This window comes from Dipodomys merriami, unplaced genomic scaffold, assembly GCF_024711535.1.
Source record: "Dipodomys merriami isolate MVZ:Mamm:240054 unplaced genomic scaffold, mDipMer1.0.p SCAF_1, whole genome shotgun sequence".
NCBI classification, from domain to species: Eukaryota; Metazoa; Chordata; class Mammalia; order Rodentia; family Heteromyidae; genus Dipodomys; species Dipodomys merriami.
In genome coordinates this window covers 46,115,961-46,135,273 of record NW_027202270.1, presented here as the reverse complement: position 1 = coordinate 46,135,273, position 19,313 = coordinate 46,115,961, and the positions used below count along the sequence as shown (strand labels likewise).

Here is a 19,313-nt window from a genome sequence, read left to right as displayed (position 1 = left end):
TAATTCTCCCTGCCCAAAAATATAATATATAATATATTCTGCTCTGTCATAGACCTTGGCAAAAGCAAGTCAGGGAGTGAGGAAGAGAGAATGAGACATGGAAAGGGATGGAGAGCAAGAAAGAAGGGAGGAAGGGAAGAGAACAAAGATGAATGAAATCCCTAGAAGTCCAAGTTAGCTATAAGAGCACAGTAATAATAAAGGCAAAGCTTAGAAATGGAAGAAAGAGACATCTCATTCTCTTGACTCAGACAAGTCCTCATTTAAATTAAGATGCATTACAGCTCTATGCCTTGGATCCTTTGCCTAACTTTTCAGAATTTATTATATCCGAGTTTTCAGTGCAACACTGGCGCTGTCTGTTCAGCAACAGCTGCTTGGGCCTCGACAAGGGACAGACAGATCATCCCACAGAATACCTACATGTTCTAGATGACAGTTACTTTGTTCTTACATTTTCTTTGGCAGATGCCGAGCCCCTGCTCCTTTTGCCACCTTTATACAACATAATTTAACCTTCTCTTCTTCCTTCAAGCTCCCATCACTCACAGGCAATTGTGCATTGTACTTTATCTCACCGGTACTTTTGGCCTGCTGTTCGACATTTTGCCACTGAAGCAAAGGTTCCCGGGACCTCTGCTGCCTGTCCCTCTATCTCATCATTTCCTTCTCAGCTCCTCCTGCTCTCGGTATGAATGGGTGCCATTTGGCATACACCAAATCTCTCCTTCACTCTAGGTCCATGTGTTCAAATGCCTATTTCTACCTGAGGATGTCCTACAATACCCAAAATACCTTACCTTTCCCCTTGAGCGGATTCTCTTCAGAGCTCCCCAAGAGAGAGAGAGAGAGAGAGAGAGAGAGAGAGAGAGAGAGAGAGAGAGAGAGAGAGAGAGAGAGAGAGAGAGAGAGCACGCCATCCTGGGGCTTGAATTCAGGGCCTAGGTGTGGCTTCTGTGCTTTACTCAGGGCTAGCACTCTACTACTTGAGCCACAGCTCTAGTTCTGGCATTTTGGGTAATTTATTATAGGTAAAAGTCTCACAAACCTTCCTGCCTGCTTTGGCTCTAACCATAATCCTTAGATTTCAGCTCCTGAGAGGCTAGGATTACAGGTGTTAGCCACCAGTATTCCATTTTTATGAATGTTATTTACCTCATCCATAAGAATGGAAACTTACACACACACACACACACACACACACACACACACACACACACACACACACACACACATACACACACACACACACACACACACACACACACACACACACACACACACACACACCAGTCTTCAACATTTCTCTCTATATCCCAAGATTTCGTAAGTGGAGGGAGTACATGGTTGAGACATTAAGAATACAAATCATGTGAAGTAGCCCATTTGGAGAAGTAGGAAGAAACCAAGCAGGAATGATCTCCCAAACTGGCAAGCTTTGAGCTGACTTTGTTTTGCCCACATAGTGGGCTAAGAACCTCAGATTTTGTTTCCTGCATTTACAATCAGCATCTTCTACATTACAATTGATTTCCTGCTTCTCCTTAAGAGTACCAGAAGTTTTGCCCCTCCTGCCCTTTCTCCAGGACACTGAACAGTATTTGCTGCCTTAACAAGAACCTGCATCTCAGCTCTGTTTCACCTGTCTCTTTGGTTGTCTCCTTAACCAGGAGACTAAGTACCAGGCTCTATTCTTCATCATGTTTCATTATTATTTTTCTTATAATAGAGAAAGGATATTAAAATATTTCTTGTACCTATGCTTATACCATAGAAAACCAAGAGTTACTGATTTCAAAGGCAACTTTTCATCTATCAGACTTGCTTCATTCATCTTTGCAAGGCAATATGATGCCTTTCTTGGGTCCCTTCATCCTTAAAAATATGGAAAATTAGTTACATGCCCAGGTGTGGGGTGGCGCAAGTCTGTAATCCTAACTACTTGGGAGGTGGAAATCAGGACAACAACTTGGTGAGACTCCATCTTGGCCAATGGCTGGGTATAATGGCACTAACCTGTCATCCTCAGTGACAGGGAAGCAAAAGTAGGAGGATCACACTCCCAGGTCAACCTGAGCATAAAGTTCGACCCTGCCTGGAAAACAAGCAGGGCAAAAGGAGCTAAAGTCATGCTCAGGGTTGGAGCCATGACCCAGTTAGTAGGTGCTACCAATGAGCAATAGCATCAGGTATCAAGTTAAAGTCTCAGTTCCAGACCAAAAAACAAAGCAAAAAACAAAGGCATGTTTTAAGTGGCAGAGCACCTACCTAGCAAGCACAAGGTCCTGAGTTCCCTGTATAAGTTAAAATGACCAAACTGACAAAGAGGTACAAATGTACGTAAGTGAATATTACATATTAAAACATGTTCTTTAAATTATAATTTCTGATTATTGGGGCGGGGAGAAAAAAAAATTATAATTTCTTTTTCTTTTGATTTCAGAAGACTCCCAACATTTCCATGGCCAATCAAAAGTATCATGAGTGCTAAGCACTGAGGACACTAAGCCTAATGGGTAAGTCAGCCCAGCCCCTCAATAGACATTTAGAGTTGGCTGGAAAAATTTTCAATCCCCAATTCACCTAAATGATTGTCGGATACACAGCCCGTTACCACAGGTGAACTCGTCAGCAGAGCAAGATCTCCTGGTGCAATTCTGATGCTCATCAAGAGCATCAGAACAGTCTGCATCACCGTCACAGACCCAGACTTTGGGGATGCACCTTCTGTCTGGAGGTCTGTTATTTGCGCAGAGGAATTCGGAACTTGAGCAGGTTTGATTCTCTGAAACCAAAGCATACAAACAAAATAAGAAACCATCAAAGAGCTCTTTGTAAGCATTCAATTCTCTTGCCTTAAAGGAAATGGAAGGAGAATGGAAGGAAATCATAATGCTGTGGGAATAACATCATAATATAAATATCTCCAAAATTTCCATCTTAATTGTGTTAGACCCTGGATTTTTTTCACAAGGAAGAAATGAATATCATAATATACCTCACTTACTTTTTCAGAGAATTAATGTAAGAACATCTTTTTTTCCTCAAGGCTTCAGAGATTCACTCCTTTTTTTTTAACTTTGATATCAAATGTCTTAATTTTGTTATCATGTTTTAGTTTGTGAAGTGTAATTGTGCAATTGGAAAATATGATTGGTATTTTATGAAAATTCTACTGATGGGAATACTAGATGACTCAAAGGCAGAGAACTAAATAGGGAAAGAATTAAGGCTTCCAACACACATCTTTTTCTTCTGAAGCTGAAGGCTTTATAACTTCATTACATGCTCAATAGAATGAGGGTGGGTAGTGAGGTGTAGGCCAGTAAGAGGTAAGCGATGAGATGCTGATTCAGAATCTTTAATGTCTGCTGAAGATCAGAACAAGTATTTCCCCAATCCTGTTGTAGATAAATGAGAGATAAGGGGAAGGGTGCTAAGTTGTTACAATTCATGTGCCAGCCACTCATCTCAATAGGAAGAACACACATGGATCTATGGACCACTTTTTTTTTAAATATGCAAGACAGGTTTCTTTTTTTAGTTTAATTTTATTGTTAACGTGATGTACAAAGGGGTTACAGTTACATACGTAAGGTAATGAGTACATTTCTTATCGAACTTTGTTGGCCCCTCCCTTGTTTTTCCTCCCACTTCCCCTCTCCCCAATCCACCCCCCCACCACAAGTTGTAAAAATCATTTCGAACATATTGTCTTGTGAGTATCACTGTTGCATTGGTTCACCTTTGTCCTTTGTCTCACCATTTTGCTGTTCCCCTTCCCTTCCCCAATCCAGATAAATGTATATACAAGACACAGGGTACCAAAAATCAAATACAGTGACAACAGGGGATACACCAAAGGAGGAAAAACAAAAGAAAAAAGTAACTTCACACAGTACATTAAAAACAACAACAAAGAAAAACCTTTTGTTTCCACAACTTGGAGTTCATTTCACTTAGCCTCATCTCATATGGTCATGTACATAGCTATTGAGCTATTGTGATCCTCTGCTAGGACTATCCTAGACATATACTAATTATTACAAATGAGGGAAACCATGGAGCCCATGTTTCTTTGGGTCTGGCTTACTTCACGTAATATGATATTTTCCAACTCTTTCCATTTCCTTACCAATGGGGCAATGCCATTTTCCTGATGGAAGCATAGAATTCCATTGTGTATATATACCACATTTTCTCAGTCTATTTATCTACTGAGGGGCATCTAGGTTAGTTCTATATCTTAGGTATGGTAAATGATCCTGCAATGAACATGATTGTGCTGGTAGCTTTAGTATGACCTTGTTTGTGATCATTTACCCAAGAGTGGCATTGTTGGATCATAGGAGAGCTTTATATTTAATCTTTTGAGGCACCTCCATACTGCTTTCCAGAGTGGGTAAACAAATTTATATTACTACCAACAGTGTAGTAGCATTCCTTTTTGGCCATATCCCAGCCAGCATCTGTTATTATTTGTTTTCTTGATAATGGCCATTCTAACTGGGGTGAGGTGGAATTTCAATGTTGTTTTGATTTGCATTTCTTTTTTTTTTTTATTTTTTGTGAACATACTGTACAGAGGGGTTACAATTACATGGGCAAGATAATGAGTACATTTCTTATCAAGCATTGCAGCCTCCTCCTTTGTTTACCCTTCACATCCCTTCCCAGCCTTCCCCCCCACCCCCCCACTCGCGCCCTTGATTTGCATTTCTTTTATGCCAGAGAAGTTGAGAATTTCTTCATGTGTCTACTGGCCATTCCTATTTCCTCTTCAGAGGAAATAAGAAATCTTGAAGCAGATTGTGCCACAGGTCTAGAAAGTATGCAACCTAGCATGACCTCACCCTGTACAGCTAGAGGGGGCCTCCAATGAGATGTGTGCCAGTGACTGAGAATGCAAAGGAAAAGCAATCCATTGACAATGCAAAGTCCTAAGTCTTTAAGTCTTAGACCACTTACTAATGGAGTGGCTGTTTCTTTGAGGATTTGTTTGGGAGGACTTAATGTTTTGAGTTCTAAGTATATTTTAGACATGAGGTCCTTGTTTGTTGTATGGTTACTAAAGATCTTCTCCCAATCTGTGGGCTTTCTATTTATCTTGCTAGCTATGTCCTTTGCCATGCAGAAGCTCTGCAGTTTAGTGCAATCCCATTTATCCAACCTTTCTTTGATTTCTTCATCTTTATTAAGGAAGGTTTGAACAGTGGCAAGAAGCCCTAGTCTTTCTCCTATTCCTTCCTGTAATGTTTTTAGGGGATCTGCTTTTACCTCAAGGTCTTTGATCCATTTGGAACTGATTCTGGTACAGGATGATATATAAGGATCTAACTTTAGTTTTCTACAGGTGTTAAGCCAATTCTTCCAGCTCCATTTGTTTAAGAAGCTGTCTTTCTTCCATCCTATCAAAGATTAGGTGGCCATAGGTCTGCGGGTTCATTTCTGGGTCTTCAGTTCTATTCCATTGGCTATAGACCACTTTCTACATCTGTAAGCCAGGAACCCACTGATTTCATACTGTTTTATCTGGATAAGACATTCCACTAAGACACTCCAAGTGAAAACATAAGGTTTTGTTGGTAAAAATAATGTTTCATAATCCATTGAAAAGGACTAACTCAAACCTCCCAACACCCCTCTCCAAATTCACTCTCCCCACCCCGGTTCTAAGGCTATCAGTGAACCTGGAAGCATAATTTGTTATTACAGTTTGAGTGGCAAACTGACTTCTCTTCCTCTGCTCTAGAAACCTAGGACATTATTTCCATCAGTTAAGCGCAAGAGAAAGAAAGCAAACATGAAGTCATTTTCCTTCATTGTGAAGCATGCAAATGGATGGTGTCAAGCAGACCAGAGGAAAACACAAAGGTTACATTCTATTAGTGCACATTCAGTTAAACAGGAATCTTCCTGACAAACAGAAAAGTAACTCTACTGTGTTTCCAGCAAGAAGGAATTAACTGGCTTCACTTACCACAGTGGTGCCTTTCATCCTCATCACTCATGTCCCCACAGTCATTATCTCCATCACAGATCCAGGCTCTTGGGATGCATCTGCCAGCATCACACCTAAACTCACGTTCTAAGCACGTTCGTTCAGCATATGCTGAAAGGAGATAAGAAGCAGTTTCAGTGAAAAGAGTGCTCTGCAGTCCATAAATCTTGAAGCAGGCTGTCCCCCAGGTCTAGAAAATGTGCAGCCTCGTATGACCTCACCCTGTACAGCTAGAGGGAGCCTCCAATGAGATGTGCCAGTGACAGGATGCAAAGGTAAAGCAGTCCACTGACAGTGCAAAGTCCTAATGGTCTCTGGTGACTAGAATAACATCCAATCAAGAAATAGAAAATTCAATAGAGAAATAGCAAGTTTTTCCAAGGAATAATATGAATCACCTACTATTGCATGTGTTTGCATTTTAAAATTTAGTAGGCATGCTATTCCCCAGCCCTTCCCACCCTTGTCCTGATCTCATTTTCCTCATTTGTGTAATGCCGAAAACCTTTCATAATACTATACAATTTCTTCCTTTATTGTATTTGCTGCCTGTTTCCTCTCATTGGGAATAAGTTCCACCTGAGCACAGAACTTTGCCTTATTGATTCAGTTTCAAAGGGCCTAGAATATAGGTGCTCAATAAACATGGAATTAAAGTGACATGTCAACCTTCTACTTTAAATAAGCTCTCCCTGACTCAAATCCTTCAACTAGAAATTCAAGGCCCACTCAAAGTAGACTAAAGTATAGGAATTTTTAATCATTAAAGACACAACAGAATGAGAGCAGTAAGGGGCAAAAAACATATACATATGCAACAACAATCTTTCAAAAGCTGGTTTCTTTTTCTTTTTTAACAATTAGAACTTTTTACTAATACTTCTTGTTCTTCTAACTGAGAGAATTATATTTTTCTACCTTCTAAAAGTTGGGTTATTCTAGAAGTTAGGTTATTTGTTATGGCCAACAAAATGTTTTGCTTCCTGTCAGAAAAGTTCTTTTTTTCAATCTTTAGGTAGTTTTACAAAGGAGTTGTCATTTAACAAAGCAGTTTATGAATACAAGATGTCTTGATCAAAGTTACCCCTTTTAATGTTCTCACACATCTCTACCTTACCCAACCCTCCCTCACTCTTCTTAATTTTGTAGGACATACATTGGATTCTTGTCTACATAATCCCCCTCTCTTCCTCTTCATTCATTTATCCCTTTCTCCATAACCCTATCTTACCCTTTTTGAGAACTCACTTCCTGATGTTTTATTTTGCTGAACTTTGATTTTGATTTGCTGAACTACTATTTGAGATCTTCCTTAAATCTACTGTATTTCAGTTAATACATTTGTATACACTTGCATACCACCCAACGTATTTACTTAGATACACTTGTAAGCTAAATCTAGCTTTCACATATAAGAATCCTTTGTGTCTCTGGGCCTGAAAAAGAATCCAATGAATATCCTACAAAATTAAGAAGAGTGAAGAAGTGTTGGGTAGGGGAAAAAAGGGTGACATTGATCAAGATATATTGTATTCATAAACTGCTATGTTAAATGGCAACTCCTTTGTACAACTAAAGATTAAAGATAATAAAAAATTTAAGTGAAAAAATCTGGTTTGAAGAATGTCCACTGAAAAACACTTTTCTTGAAGAGATTCATCTGCTTTGACACAGCAACATACTTCTAGAGATCTAGACTTTAAAGCTTCCACACACACACAAAGCAGTTTCTAAAATAGTGCTCCTACAACATTATTTTTTCATTAGGGAAAAATGACAGAAATCTAAATTTCCAACAGTTAGGAAAGGGATATTAACATATGAAACAGGAAAAAATATTATTGCAAAACCATTTAGCACGATCTGTGTGTGTGTGTGTGTGTGTGTGTGTGTGTGTGTGTGTGTGTGTGTGTGTGTGTTTTTAAAACTATCTATGAGGCTGAATGCTGGTGGCTGACACCTGTAATCCTAGCTACTCAAGAGGCTGAGATCTGAGGATCAGGTTCAAAGCTAGACACAGCATACAAATCTGAGGCCTCTTATCTCCAATTAACTAGCAAACAGCCAGAAATGGGGGTATGGGTCAAATGGAAATGGTAAAGCCATGAGCAACAAAATTTTTAAAAAGCTGACAAAGAGCTTAAGGCCCTTTAATATAGCAATTTGATTTATTAACAGACTTAAAACAAGAAGTAGTTGTTACTTCAGATGCTTAAAATTTGTAAGTGTGTAAGGATAGAGATTAGAATTTGCAAATGTAAATAAATAAGTCTCCAAATGCAAACAAGACACAACAAGTAGACATGCAAAAGGCTCTCTGGAAATTCTCGGGAAGCTCAGTGCCCAGGGGACCTCATTCCATATAAAATGGCACAGAAAAAAAAAAAAAAAAAGAGTATATGTGCCTACAACATGTCCCTTGTCCTGATTCCAATTACTTCAGGATCTTCCCATAGTCATGAAACACAACTCAGCCAAATTTGGAAATTCCACCTGAATCAACTAAAATTAATTGACTTCTGCAAGCCACGTGCTATATATACATCACCAACCTAACCTCATTTTATCACAACAACCAGCAGCTGTGGTTTTCTGATCAGCTCTGCACACAGTGCTATGAACTAGCAGGGCTTGGATCAACATTTGCTAATTGGTTCCACCCCATCTGGGAGGGCAGGGAAGCGGGGAGAACCAGCATGCAGCAGCCTGACCCCGAGTTGCATTTGCAGTGGTTGGAGGAGAGTGAGGTTCTCGAGCTCTTTGCTGTTGCCTTTCAAGGTTGTTGGTTTTCTTACCACAGGAAGCAGGTTCATCAGAGCCATCAGGACAGTCTACGTCACCATCACAGTGCCAGTGGTGTGGAATACAGCGCCAACTAGATGTGCACTGGAACTCAGTACTGCTGCATGTTTGTGTGGCTGGAAGGGGGACAGAAGATAAATCCCATAAGCAAACCTCAGCAAGATTCACATCAGGTTTTGGGGGGGTTGTTTGTTTTTGGTTTTTGTTCATGTGTTTGTTTGTTGCCAGTCCTAGGGCTTAAACTTGGGGTGTGGGTGCTATCCCTGAGTCTCTTTGGCTCAAGGCTAGTGCTCTACCACTTGAGCCACAGCTCCACGCCCAGCTTTTTTTGAATAGCTTACTAGAGGTAAGAGTCTCAGGGTCTTTACTGCTCAGGCTAGCTTCAAACTGTGATCCTCAAAACTCAGCTTCCTGAGTAGCTGAGACAACAGGCATAAGCCACCAGCACCTGACTTTATATCAGTTTTAAGGAGCTATCTCAATCTTTAGACTGGAAAACAGCTGCCACAAAAGGAAGTCGGGGGGCCTGAGAAAAAGACTTTTATATAAACTTTCCACAGGAAGGGAAGATTGTTACCAACATAGAGCAGTACTGCCCCAATCTCCCAAATTTTTTGTTACAGATATTAAAAATAAATGTTCTATTTCATAGAAATACTGAAGAGGGTCTGGTATAATGGCATATGACAATAGTTTCAGCACCTTAAGAGGCTGGAACAGACTGATCACATGAGCATGAGTTCAGGGTATCCTGGACAACACAGCAAGATCACACCTCAAGTCAATCCATGTCATCAACCAATAAATAATGAAACAAATAAATAAATAGCAATAAATACTTTTTCTGCTACATATATATATATATATATAACAAATTCTATTGAAATAAAAAACAATAATATAACTGTACCTGAGCTTGCCCCCTATACATATTTTAACCATGACTCTGAGAGTTAACAGTTCTCTATTCATCCTTGCAATGCTCAATTTTAATCTGAGTAAATGGGAGATCCTGTCAGCCTTTGAATATAGACTTACTCCTCAAGTAGATTTAGTTAGCTCTGGTCAGACATATTTTCTAGTATGTGGATACAAATCAAATCATATAATTCTCCTGATCTGCTGGCTCCCTTATTCTGGCCCATGATTCTGATGGCTTGTTGAATGGATAAGGGGTGGGAATTATTGGGGGAGCAGAAGTCCCTCAAAATTCAGCAATAACTCCAATCTGCTCAGTCTCAGCTGAGTGCTGCAGCCTGAGTTCTATTTCCTAGTTATGCTGTTACCATAACTGATTCCTGTTCTTGGACTACAGCCTAGTCTGGTGACAAATTATGTTATGATGCTCTGTCGTTTCCTTGGGAGAGTACTAGTGACAATTGGTAACAACTGCCTAAATAACAAAGGAAAGGAAAGTACTAAATTCTTAAAGCACATGTCTATTTATACTTACAATCTCAAAGTTATCAAACTTGAGAAAGACCTTTTAACTTGAGCTATAAGTATAGGAAATTGTTTCAATGAACCAATCTGCTAAATATAAAATAAAAGTTTCTGAGATTCAAATATTAAGGGATACTAAAATACCTGTACTAATGGCCATTACCATCTTACTCAGAGTAAATAGAACTAAATGGCAAATTCTGCCTGAAGGACCTGAACACAAAAGACCTTCAACACTCAGGGAAAAAATATCTCTCCAATGACAGTAGATTTGCAGATTTGGGGTCTGGGGTTTTCTCCCACCCTTCCATCACAACCTAAAGCAATTGCCTTTCCATCCACTTACAAACTCAGCTTGAGATGGCAAAATTAGCACATCTGGGCTATAATTGTTGATGCATGTTCAAGATATGTGTTTCTGGAGTCACAGAAATGGAGGCAGTTTTATCTTACTTACTGCAAAAAGTGGGGTTTTCATCACTCATATCTCCACAGTCATTGTCTCCATCACACAAGTAAGTTCGAGGAATACAAATATTTGTAGTTTGACATTTTGTATATCCAGACTGGCAAGTCCGATCAGCTTGAAAGAGAAAACCAGAGAAACATTTGGAACAGATCCACTATAACCACCCACCCGAATCATTATAACATCCATGTCCTGCAGATCTACTGCAGAACTCAAACCACTGCTTGGAAGGCATGTTCAGAGATATCAGAGAAGTGCAACCTGTGATATTTATGTTACCTGCAGTCTCTCTAGTAAAGAGATAGTTCCAATTGATCCCAGGGTGGGGGAGAGATGAGGAATTGTAATTTCTTTACACTTTCCTTTACGTAATAGTATCAACAAAAGGCCCAACTCTCAGTTAGAGAAGCTATGGTATATCCACACAATAGAGCAATATATAAGTATAAAAGGAAGAAAGGCAATTTTTGTATGTGCTCAAGGAATAACAGTCTCCAAGATATATTGACAATAGAATAAAACTAAAACTCAAAATAGTAGGCTATCTGTAAGACAAAGGATATTAAGGTTGAGTGCCTCCTGTTCTAAATGCTTAAAACCTGAAGTGTTAATAGCATTTTTGAATACTTATGCATATGTAATGAGTTGTCTTAGGAGTGTGACCCAAGTGTAAATACTAAATCCATTTGTTGTTGCTTTTCATGTACCTTTAATACACACAGCCTCAAGGTAGTTGCATGCAATGTTTTTCATCATTCTGACATGAAATGATGTAGAATTTCCTACTTCATGTCAGCACTCAGAAAAGTTTCAGATTTTGGATTTTCAAATTTTGGATTAATGGTGCTCAATGTGTGTGTGTGTGTGTGTGTGTGTGTGTGTGTGTGTGTGTGTGTGTGTGTGTGTGTGTGTGTGTGTGTGTGTGTGTGTGAGTGAGTGTGTGTGAGAAACAGAGAGAGAGAGAAAGACAGAGAGAGAAGGGAGGAGAAAGAGGGTAAATGTATCCTATCATATAGCTTTAACTCTGAACATTATTTTGTACATTAATTTTGTATAAATAAAACAACAAAATAAAGATGGTAAAAAAAAAACTAACTCTTAAAATTTGGCAAGACTAATAACTGAGTAACTGTAAGCTGAGTTGATACCATAACTCTACAGATAAAAAAAATTCAGATGTTTTAAGACAACACTTTGCTTGTATATTACTAATGTGAAACAAGGTTGGTATTGATTGATAATTGTTGATGTTGTTGTGATAAGTACATTGTTATTCTCATTTAGTATATGTTTGAACTTTTCTACAACTTTTTAAAAAATACGGACCCAGATGGGAGTAATTGTTGATGTTGTTGTGATAAGTACATTGTTATTCTCATTTAGTATATGTTTGAACTTTTCTACAACTTTTTAAAAAATACGGACCCAGATGGGAGTATAGCTTAGTGGCAGAGTGTCTGCCTGAAGTGTATTCAATCTCCAGCACCAAGGGGTAGGGAGTAACTGAGCCAAGTAAATACTGTGTGTGATTCTATGCAGCAAAGCAAGTAAATACATCTATATTGAGAACAGCAAACATGAACCTATATTCTGCTCTTTTTGTTCTCTAAGATGCTAAGGTACAAGTGCCAGAAAGCTTAGGAAAATCAATTTACTAAAATTCTTAACTAGAAAAACTGAAGAAAAATATTGCAGTCAACAGAAACTATATAGGTTTTTGCACACAATGCCTTAACCAAAGTGCATTATTTAGTAATTTTTGTCTGTAACTAAAGGTGAAGCTTGTGTGTGTGTGTGTGTGTGTGTGTGTGTGTGTGTGCATGTGTGTGCGTGTGTGTGCGTGTGTGAGTGTGTGTGTGTGTATGTGTATGCACATGTGTGCCTGTCTAGGGATTTGAACTCAGGACCTAGCTGCTGTCCCTGAGCTTTTTTGCTAAAAGCTAGCATTTTATTACTTGAGCCATAGGTTCCACTTCCAGCTTTTTTGGTATTTAGTTGGAGTTAAGAGTTTGATGAACATTTCCTGCCCAGGCTGGATTCTCACATGATTCTCACATCTCAACTTCCTGAATATCTGTGATTACAGGCATGAGCCACCAGTGAAATTTCTAATCTAGCAGATAGTCAAGCAGGAGCAAAGTATTTCAGTCAAAATGCTCAGTAATTCCACAGATCCATCCATTTAAATGTGTAATTCAAATATTAAGTGTAGTTGTTTTGAAAAATCACTGACCAGATTATATCAAATGGCTTTATTCATGTTTTAGATGAATACTTAGGGTGGTTTTTTTAATTCCATTAGAATTCCATTCTGATGGTCTTAAGACTTCATGTCCAAAAGAACAGTATGTACTTAGAATACACTTACGGCAATTTTTCTCATCTGAAGTGTCGTTGTCAAAGCAGTTGTTCATCCCATTGCAGACCAGTTGTAGAGATATGCACCGCCCATTGCTGCAAGTAAATTCAGTGGTGCTGTTGCAGGTGCGAAACAGGCACCCAGCCTCATCACTGTTGTCACCGCAGTCATTATAGTAATCACAGCGATAACTGTAGGGAACACATCGCCCATTGCCACAGGTGAAGGCTGTTGGCCGGCAGGTGTGAAAGGCTACGAGAAGACAAAACAGGTTGAAGTGAAACCCCTGATCCAAGCAGCATCCTTATTTCTACAATTGTATACTGTGAGTTCACCTTCCTAAACAAAAATGGCTGCAAATCAGACTGCACTGCAAATCAAGATGACATCTTAAATTAAGCAAAAATATGCTCTAGGTCTCTTTTAAACGAAGACATGTTTGAAGCAGAAAGCAAAGTCACTCTATTTCTCTATAATCTCAATTTAAAAGTATCTCATTTTGAAAAGCATACAAATACAGTTTCCTTAGGGAAAACAAAAATTTCTAGTCTTACCCAGGTGCTGGTGGCTTATACTTATAATCTTAGCTACTCAAGATGATGAGATCTGCGGACCAAAGTTCAAAGCCAGCCTGAACAGGAAAGTCCATGAGATTATTATTTCTAATTAACCACCAAATATCTGGAAAGGAGCTGTGCCTCAAATAGTAGAGTGGCATCTCTGAGCACAAAGAGCTAAAGGACAGTGCTCAGGTTCTGAGTTCAAGCCCCAGAACTGGGGGGCGGGGAGGTTGGGAGTGGACACCAAGGGAAAAAAAAAAAAAACCTCCTAGTCTTTAGTCTTAATATTTAGATACTCAAACTCAAAAATCCCAAAATATTTATTTGGTCTCATTCTCATGAAAACTAAAGATTGACAGTGACTTCAATACAATGATTATGTTGGTGACCTATCTGCTATGAAGATTAATAAAATGACAGCAGTCATCCAGTGGTGCCCCTGTTCTCAAGCTAGTAAGTCCTGCTTAGCATGTACCATATCCTTTCCTAAGTGTTTTTTCAGATATTCTCTCACTCCCTACAAGAAACATAATAACCACTAATTTAGCTGTCTGTTAAATTTCCCCGAGCTACAGATTGTGAATGGCATTTTCAGGATTTAAATCCAAAACCTTTACTTGTGACCCACTCCAGAGATGATTAAACAAATGTGGTCTGGCTTTCAGAGTGAATGTAATTCAACTCTAATAGAATTCTTGTACACAAACCTCAAACCCACTCTTTCTGCATCAAAAACACTTGGAATAAAGATACACTTAGCTCCTGACAAAAGTACTATATCTAGACAGGTGCCAGTGGCTCACTCCTTTAACTTAGCTACTGAGGAGGCTAAGATCTGAGGATCACAGTTTGAAGCCAGTTGGAGCATAAATGTCTGTGAGACTCTTATCTCTAACTTACCACCAAAAAACAGAAGTGGAGCTGTGAATCAAGTGGGAAAGCACCATCCTTAAGCAAAAAGAAGCTCAGGGACAGCTCCTACGCTCTGACTGGCATACTGGCACACTCTGACTAGACTGGCTGGTGTGTGCGAGAGCACACACACACACACACACACAGAGCACTGAATCCAACCCACCACAGACACTTTCCAGCTCATCACTGCCATCTCCACAGTCATTGTCATTGTCACATTTCCACTGCTCTCTGATGCAGTGCCCATTGAGGCAGGTGAACTGTGATGCTTCACATCGAGAGCCTTTGTCCATGATACAGTGTTTGTTGTTATTGGCTAGATACCAGTCACCTACATGTGGACACTGGCACTCAGCTCCATTGGGACCTGGGACAAGAAAATAAACCAAAGATTTAGTGTAGCAACCATTCATTGAGTTCCTGGTAGAATAGCATTCCAACAGTTTCATGTGAAACGCTCCTCACAACAAATATGGAAACACTGTCCATCAACCTTTTCACTATGTCTGAGTCTTTCTTCCATCAAGAACAGCTACCAGTGTCTAAATAAATGTGCTGACATACTCTAATCATCAAACAACCACTCCTATCTGAAATAGCAATGATTGTTCTCAGCAGAATTTGCAAAGAGTGACAAAAGGCACATATTCCTATGAGTTTGTTCTGTGTAAAACACATCATGAGGTTGGACGCTGGTGGCTCATGCCTGTAATCCTAGCTACTCAGGAGGTGGAGATTTGAGGATATTGGCTTGAATCCAGCCTGAACAGGTAAGTCCAAGAGACTGAATCGGCAAAATGCCAGACTGGAGATGTGATTCAAATGGTAGATTTCCAGCAGTGAGCAAAAAACACAAGCCAGAACACAAAGCCCTGAAGTCAAGCCCCAGAAACAATGGAGAAAAATATGAAACATAATTATCTCATCCAAACAGTTACAGAAAATACTTTAAATTATAAATAATACCTCTTCAGCAGAAAAAAATCAAATGCTTTTCTTAGGAAATAAGCACATTAGGGTAAACGCTATTCAAGTCATGAAGTGAGGCAGCCTAGCTCTCATTTTATTTTCTCATTTCATCAATGCCTTAATAAAAGAGCTCTATTGAGCCAGGCACCTGTGGCTCTTACCTAAAAGCCTCGTTACTAAGGAGGCTGAGATCTAAGAATCATGGATCAGAGCCATAATCATGCTTTTAGTCTCAGGCAGAAAAAAACCTAGACACTCTTATCTCAAATAAACAAGAAAATAAAAACCTGAAGAGGAGGTGTGGCTCAAGTGGTAGAGGGCCAGCGACAAGCAGAAAAGTCAAATAAGAACACAAAAAAAGGTTTCATGTAGAACAGAAAAAGAAATCTGCTAACAACTAACTTCTCTGAAATCAAGGACAGCCATATGTTTTTCTCTTCTTGTTAGAGATGACTATTCCCATAGACACCCTTAATAGATGCTATAACTACTACTACTATTGTTATACACGTTTTCATGTTCATGGGCAAAGCCTTACCTGGTGCACAGATGTGACTGCAGCCCCCATTGAACTGATCACAAGGATTGCTACAATGCTGTTGCTCATCTTTCCTAACTACGCAAATATCCCTAGGCTGGAAAAACAAATTCGTGGTCATTGGAATCAGATCTGATCCATCATATTTGTTAGCTCGGTAAATTTTTTGTGAGAAATAGTCAGTCCAGTAAATGTACTGGCCATAGAGAGTCAGACGGAAAGGATGAAAGGAGGCACCAACAATGACTTCACGGCCCGTGCCTGTGAGAGTACTGCGCTCTATCTTCTGCCTGAAATGAAGTAAAATAGAAAGCATTACTGAAATCCAGAAAGAAGAATGATGGTTAGGCCCAAGCTTTCTCTTACACTCGGCCCTGAACTGGTTTTTTACATGAGGCATATGGCAGCTAGAAATGTTTCTTTTGGTAATGGAAGTTTATTTGCATATCACTCAACTGCCTAGATCTATCATTATTAACTAGATTAATATACACTGCAATAAATATAATACAGCCTACAAGAGATACTACCAAAGGAACTAGGCTGATAGTACAAACAAGACAAAATTATGAAAGGATGGAACACACAACTGACTCTCCACAAAGTGTCCATTATCTGTCCTTCCACAACCTGAATGATTTTTCTCAATCTGACATATATTACAATGAGGTATTTACTAGAATGAGCCAAAATCAGATACAAAACATCATTGCTGTGTTTCAAATAAGATAAGAAATCCAGAAAGAAGGATCTAGACATTAGGTGTTTGTCATCACAAGCCAAAATCATGAGGAAATCAACAGTTAAGCTTCCTGACATGTAGACACCAACTACAATGAACAAAATCATTTTCCCTTCAATTATAAAATAGCTAAATGGAATGAGAGATGACTGGAAATTACTTGTAAACTTAACATGAAATTTAGGGTTGACCCAGATGCCCCTCAGTAGATGATGGGATCAAGAAAATGTGGTATATATACACAATGGAATTCTATGTCTCCATCAGAAAGAAGACATTGCCCCATTTGTTAGGAAATGGAAAGACTTGGAAAAAATTATATTAAGTGATATAAGCCAGGCCCAAAGAAACATAAGTCCCATGGTTGCCCTTATTTGCAATAACTAGTATATGTCCGAGACAAGCAGAAATGGTCAGATAAGTTGATGTTAAGTGAAATGAACCCCAAGATAAGGACTCAAATTTTTTTCTTTCTTGCTATTGTTTCTAACATATTTTTAAGATATTTCTTTGTTCCTTTGTATGTCCCTCCCCCACAGTATAACCCATTTTCACTGTATTTGATGTTGGTATAATTTGTTGAGGGGGAGGGAAAAAACAAATTGTTTAAAAAGGGATACAAGTAGACCCATTGTAACAATGAGATGTACAAGATGTTATGTAGAAAATGAACTTTACAACTTTGGCGCGGGGGGGGGGAGTGGGAAGAGTAGGTAGGGAAGTGGAGGGGGTGCTGATATGGGGAAACAAAGGAGGAGGCAACAATGCTTGATAAAAAATGTACTCATTATCTTGCCCATGTAATTGTAACCCCTCTGTACAGTATTTTCCCAATAAAAAATAAAAAATTTAAAAAAAAATTTAAAAATTTAGGGTTGGGCTGGGAAGGTGGCTCAGTGGTAGAGCACTTGCCTTGCATGCCTGAGGCCCTGGGTTCAATTCCTCAGCACCACATAAGCAAAAAGAAAAAAAAAAGCCGGAAGTGGCGCTGTGGCTCAAGTGGTAGAGCACTAGCCTTGAGCTGAAGAGCTAAGGGACAGTGCCCAGGCCCAGAGTTCAGGCCCCATGACCGGACCAAAAAAAAAAAAAAAAAAAATTAGGGTTAACAAAAAATTACAATGAAAATATTATGAAATTTGCTGAGAAGCATGGCAGATAAAAAGGATCTGTTTAAGAGATGGCATTGATCAAGATGCATTGCACTTATAAATTGATATATTGATTTTTTTAAAAGAAAGGGGATCTATTTGAGTTGCACCATTCTTCATACATAAATTGTCATTCATATGAAAAAATGCTCCAAAAGTCAGACTAAAAAAAAAACTCATGTTTTAAAAGAAACAATAATAAAATCCAGAAAGAAAATTATTATCATTTAAAAGCCATTCATATTTTATAATAGTTACCTGAGGCCTATTGATTATAAAGTGAATAACTACGTTTGCAATTATAGTTGAAATTACAGATACAATTAGTGATGCAGCTTCAGATGTCTTTTAGTTCATAATTACTCAATCTCATGATACAGATAAATTTTCACAAATACATTCACCAAGCTAGAATAGAGTCTAGTTCTTAAACAATGATTCTATGTTTAGGCAATATCTTTCTGGCATGTTATATTTTTCTCATCTTAAGGAATCTTTCTACTTTGGAAACAGAGGGAATATCTCTTCAAAACACACAAAAGTCAGCAAAATACATACAGACTAGCATCTGCCCAATAGAGAAGGTCTGTCTCAAAATCCAGAATGAGCCCATTGGGCCAAACCAGGCTGGTGTTCACAATGGGAACCCGGAAGTTTCCTGCAAGTGTAGCTCTCTCAATTTTGGCAACCATACCCCAGGCAGTCCAGTACATGTACCTAGTCATCCAAAAGAAAGCATAATGAATTTACCATAAGGAAACTGATACTCAGTTCCATCTTTTTCCTTTAAAAAGTATCAATACTCTTCATATTCAAATTGACATTAATAGACACACATACAACTTGCTCAAAGGGGACTTACTAAGATGCAGCATCGATTGCCTAGAATACGAGCACCCTCCCTTCTAAAGGGTGTTATGTACTGACTTCTCCTTCTAGGTAAACATCACTTTCACCTTTGTAAATGTAGCCATAGTGTTATAAGCCTATAAAATATTTCCTGGCAGTGGTGCTGTGGCTCAAGTAGTAGAGTGCTCACCTTGAGCTGAAGAGCTCAGGGACAGCATCCAGGCCCAGAGTTCAAGCCCCATGATTGACAAAAAAAAAAAAAAATATTTCCTGGCCTCACTTCCTCCTAAAATGAACAGACAGAAATACAAGAAAAGAAGACCACAGCATACCCTCGGCAAGGATCTAACACAATGTCCCTTGGCCTTGTAGAACGAGCTACCACAGTGTGCTGAGATCCATCTTCGGCCATGGAATTAATGGTCTGGTTGAGGAAGTCACTGTAATAAATTCTCCTATTGATCCAGTCGAAGGCAATACCATCAGCAGTCCCTACATCTGGACACACACAGGCAGAC

General features: G+C 39.0%; 1 protein-coding gene across 1 annotated transcript in view; it reads right to left on the bottom strand.

Moving 5' to 3' along the window:
• The window catches only part of Lrp2 (LDL receptor related protein 2), a 196,126-nt gene that overhangs the window by 47,311 nt on the left and 129,502 nt on the right, over positions 1-19,313 (bottom strand). Inside the window, exons 40-48 of the mRNA XM_070021406.1 lie at positions 19,128-19,293; positions 18,505-18,663; positions 16,057-16,346; positions 14,713-14,916; positions 13,084-13,326; positions 10,704-10,829; positions 8,797-8,919; positions 5,981-6,112; positions 2,584-2,785 (exon numbers count right to left, since the gene is read on the bottom strand). Coding sequence (XP_069877507.1) covers positions 2,584-2,785; positions 5,981-6,112; positions 8,797-8,919; positions 10,704-10,829; positions 13,084-13,326; positions 14,713-14,916; positions 16,057-16,346; positions 18,505-18,663; positions 19,128-19,293 — 1,645 coding nt within the window. The remainder of the gene's footprint in view (positions 1-2,583; positions 2,786-5,980; positions 6,113-8,796; positions 8,920-10,703; positions 10,830-13,083; positions 13,327-14,712; positions 14,917-16,056; positions 16,347-18,504; positions 18,664-19,127; positions 19,294-19,313) is intronic.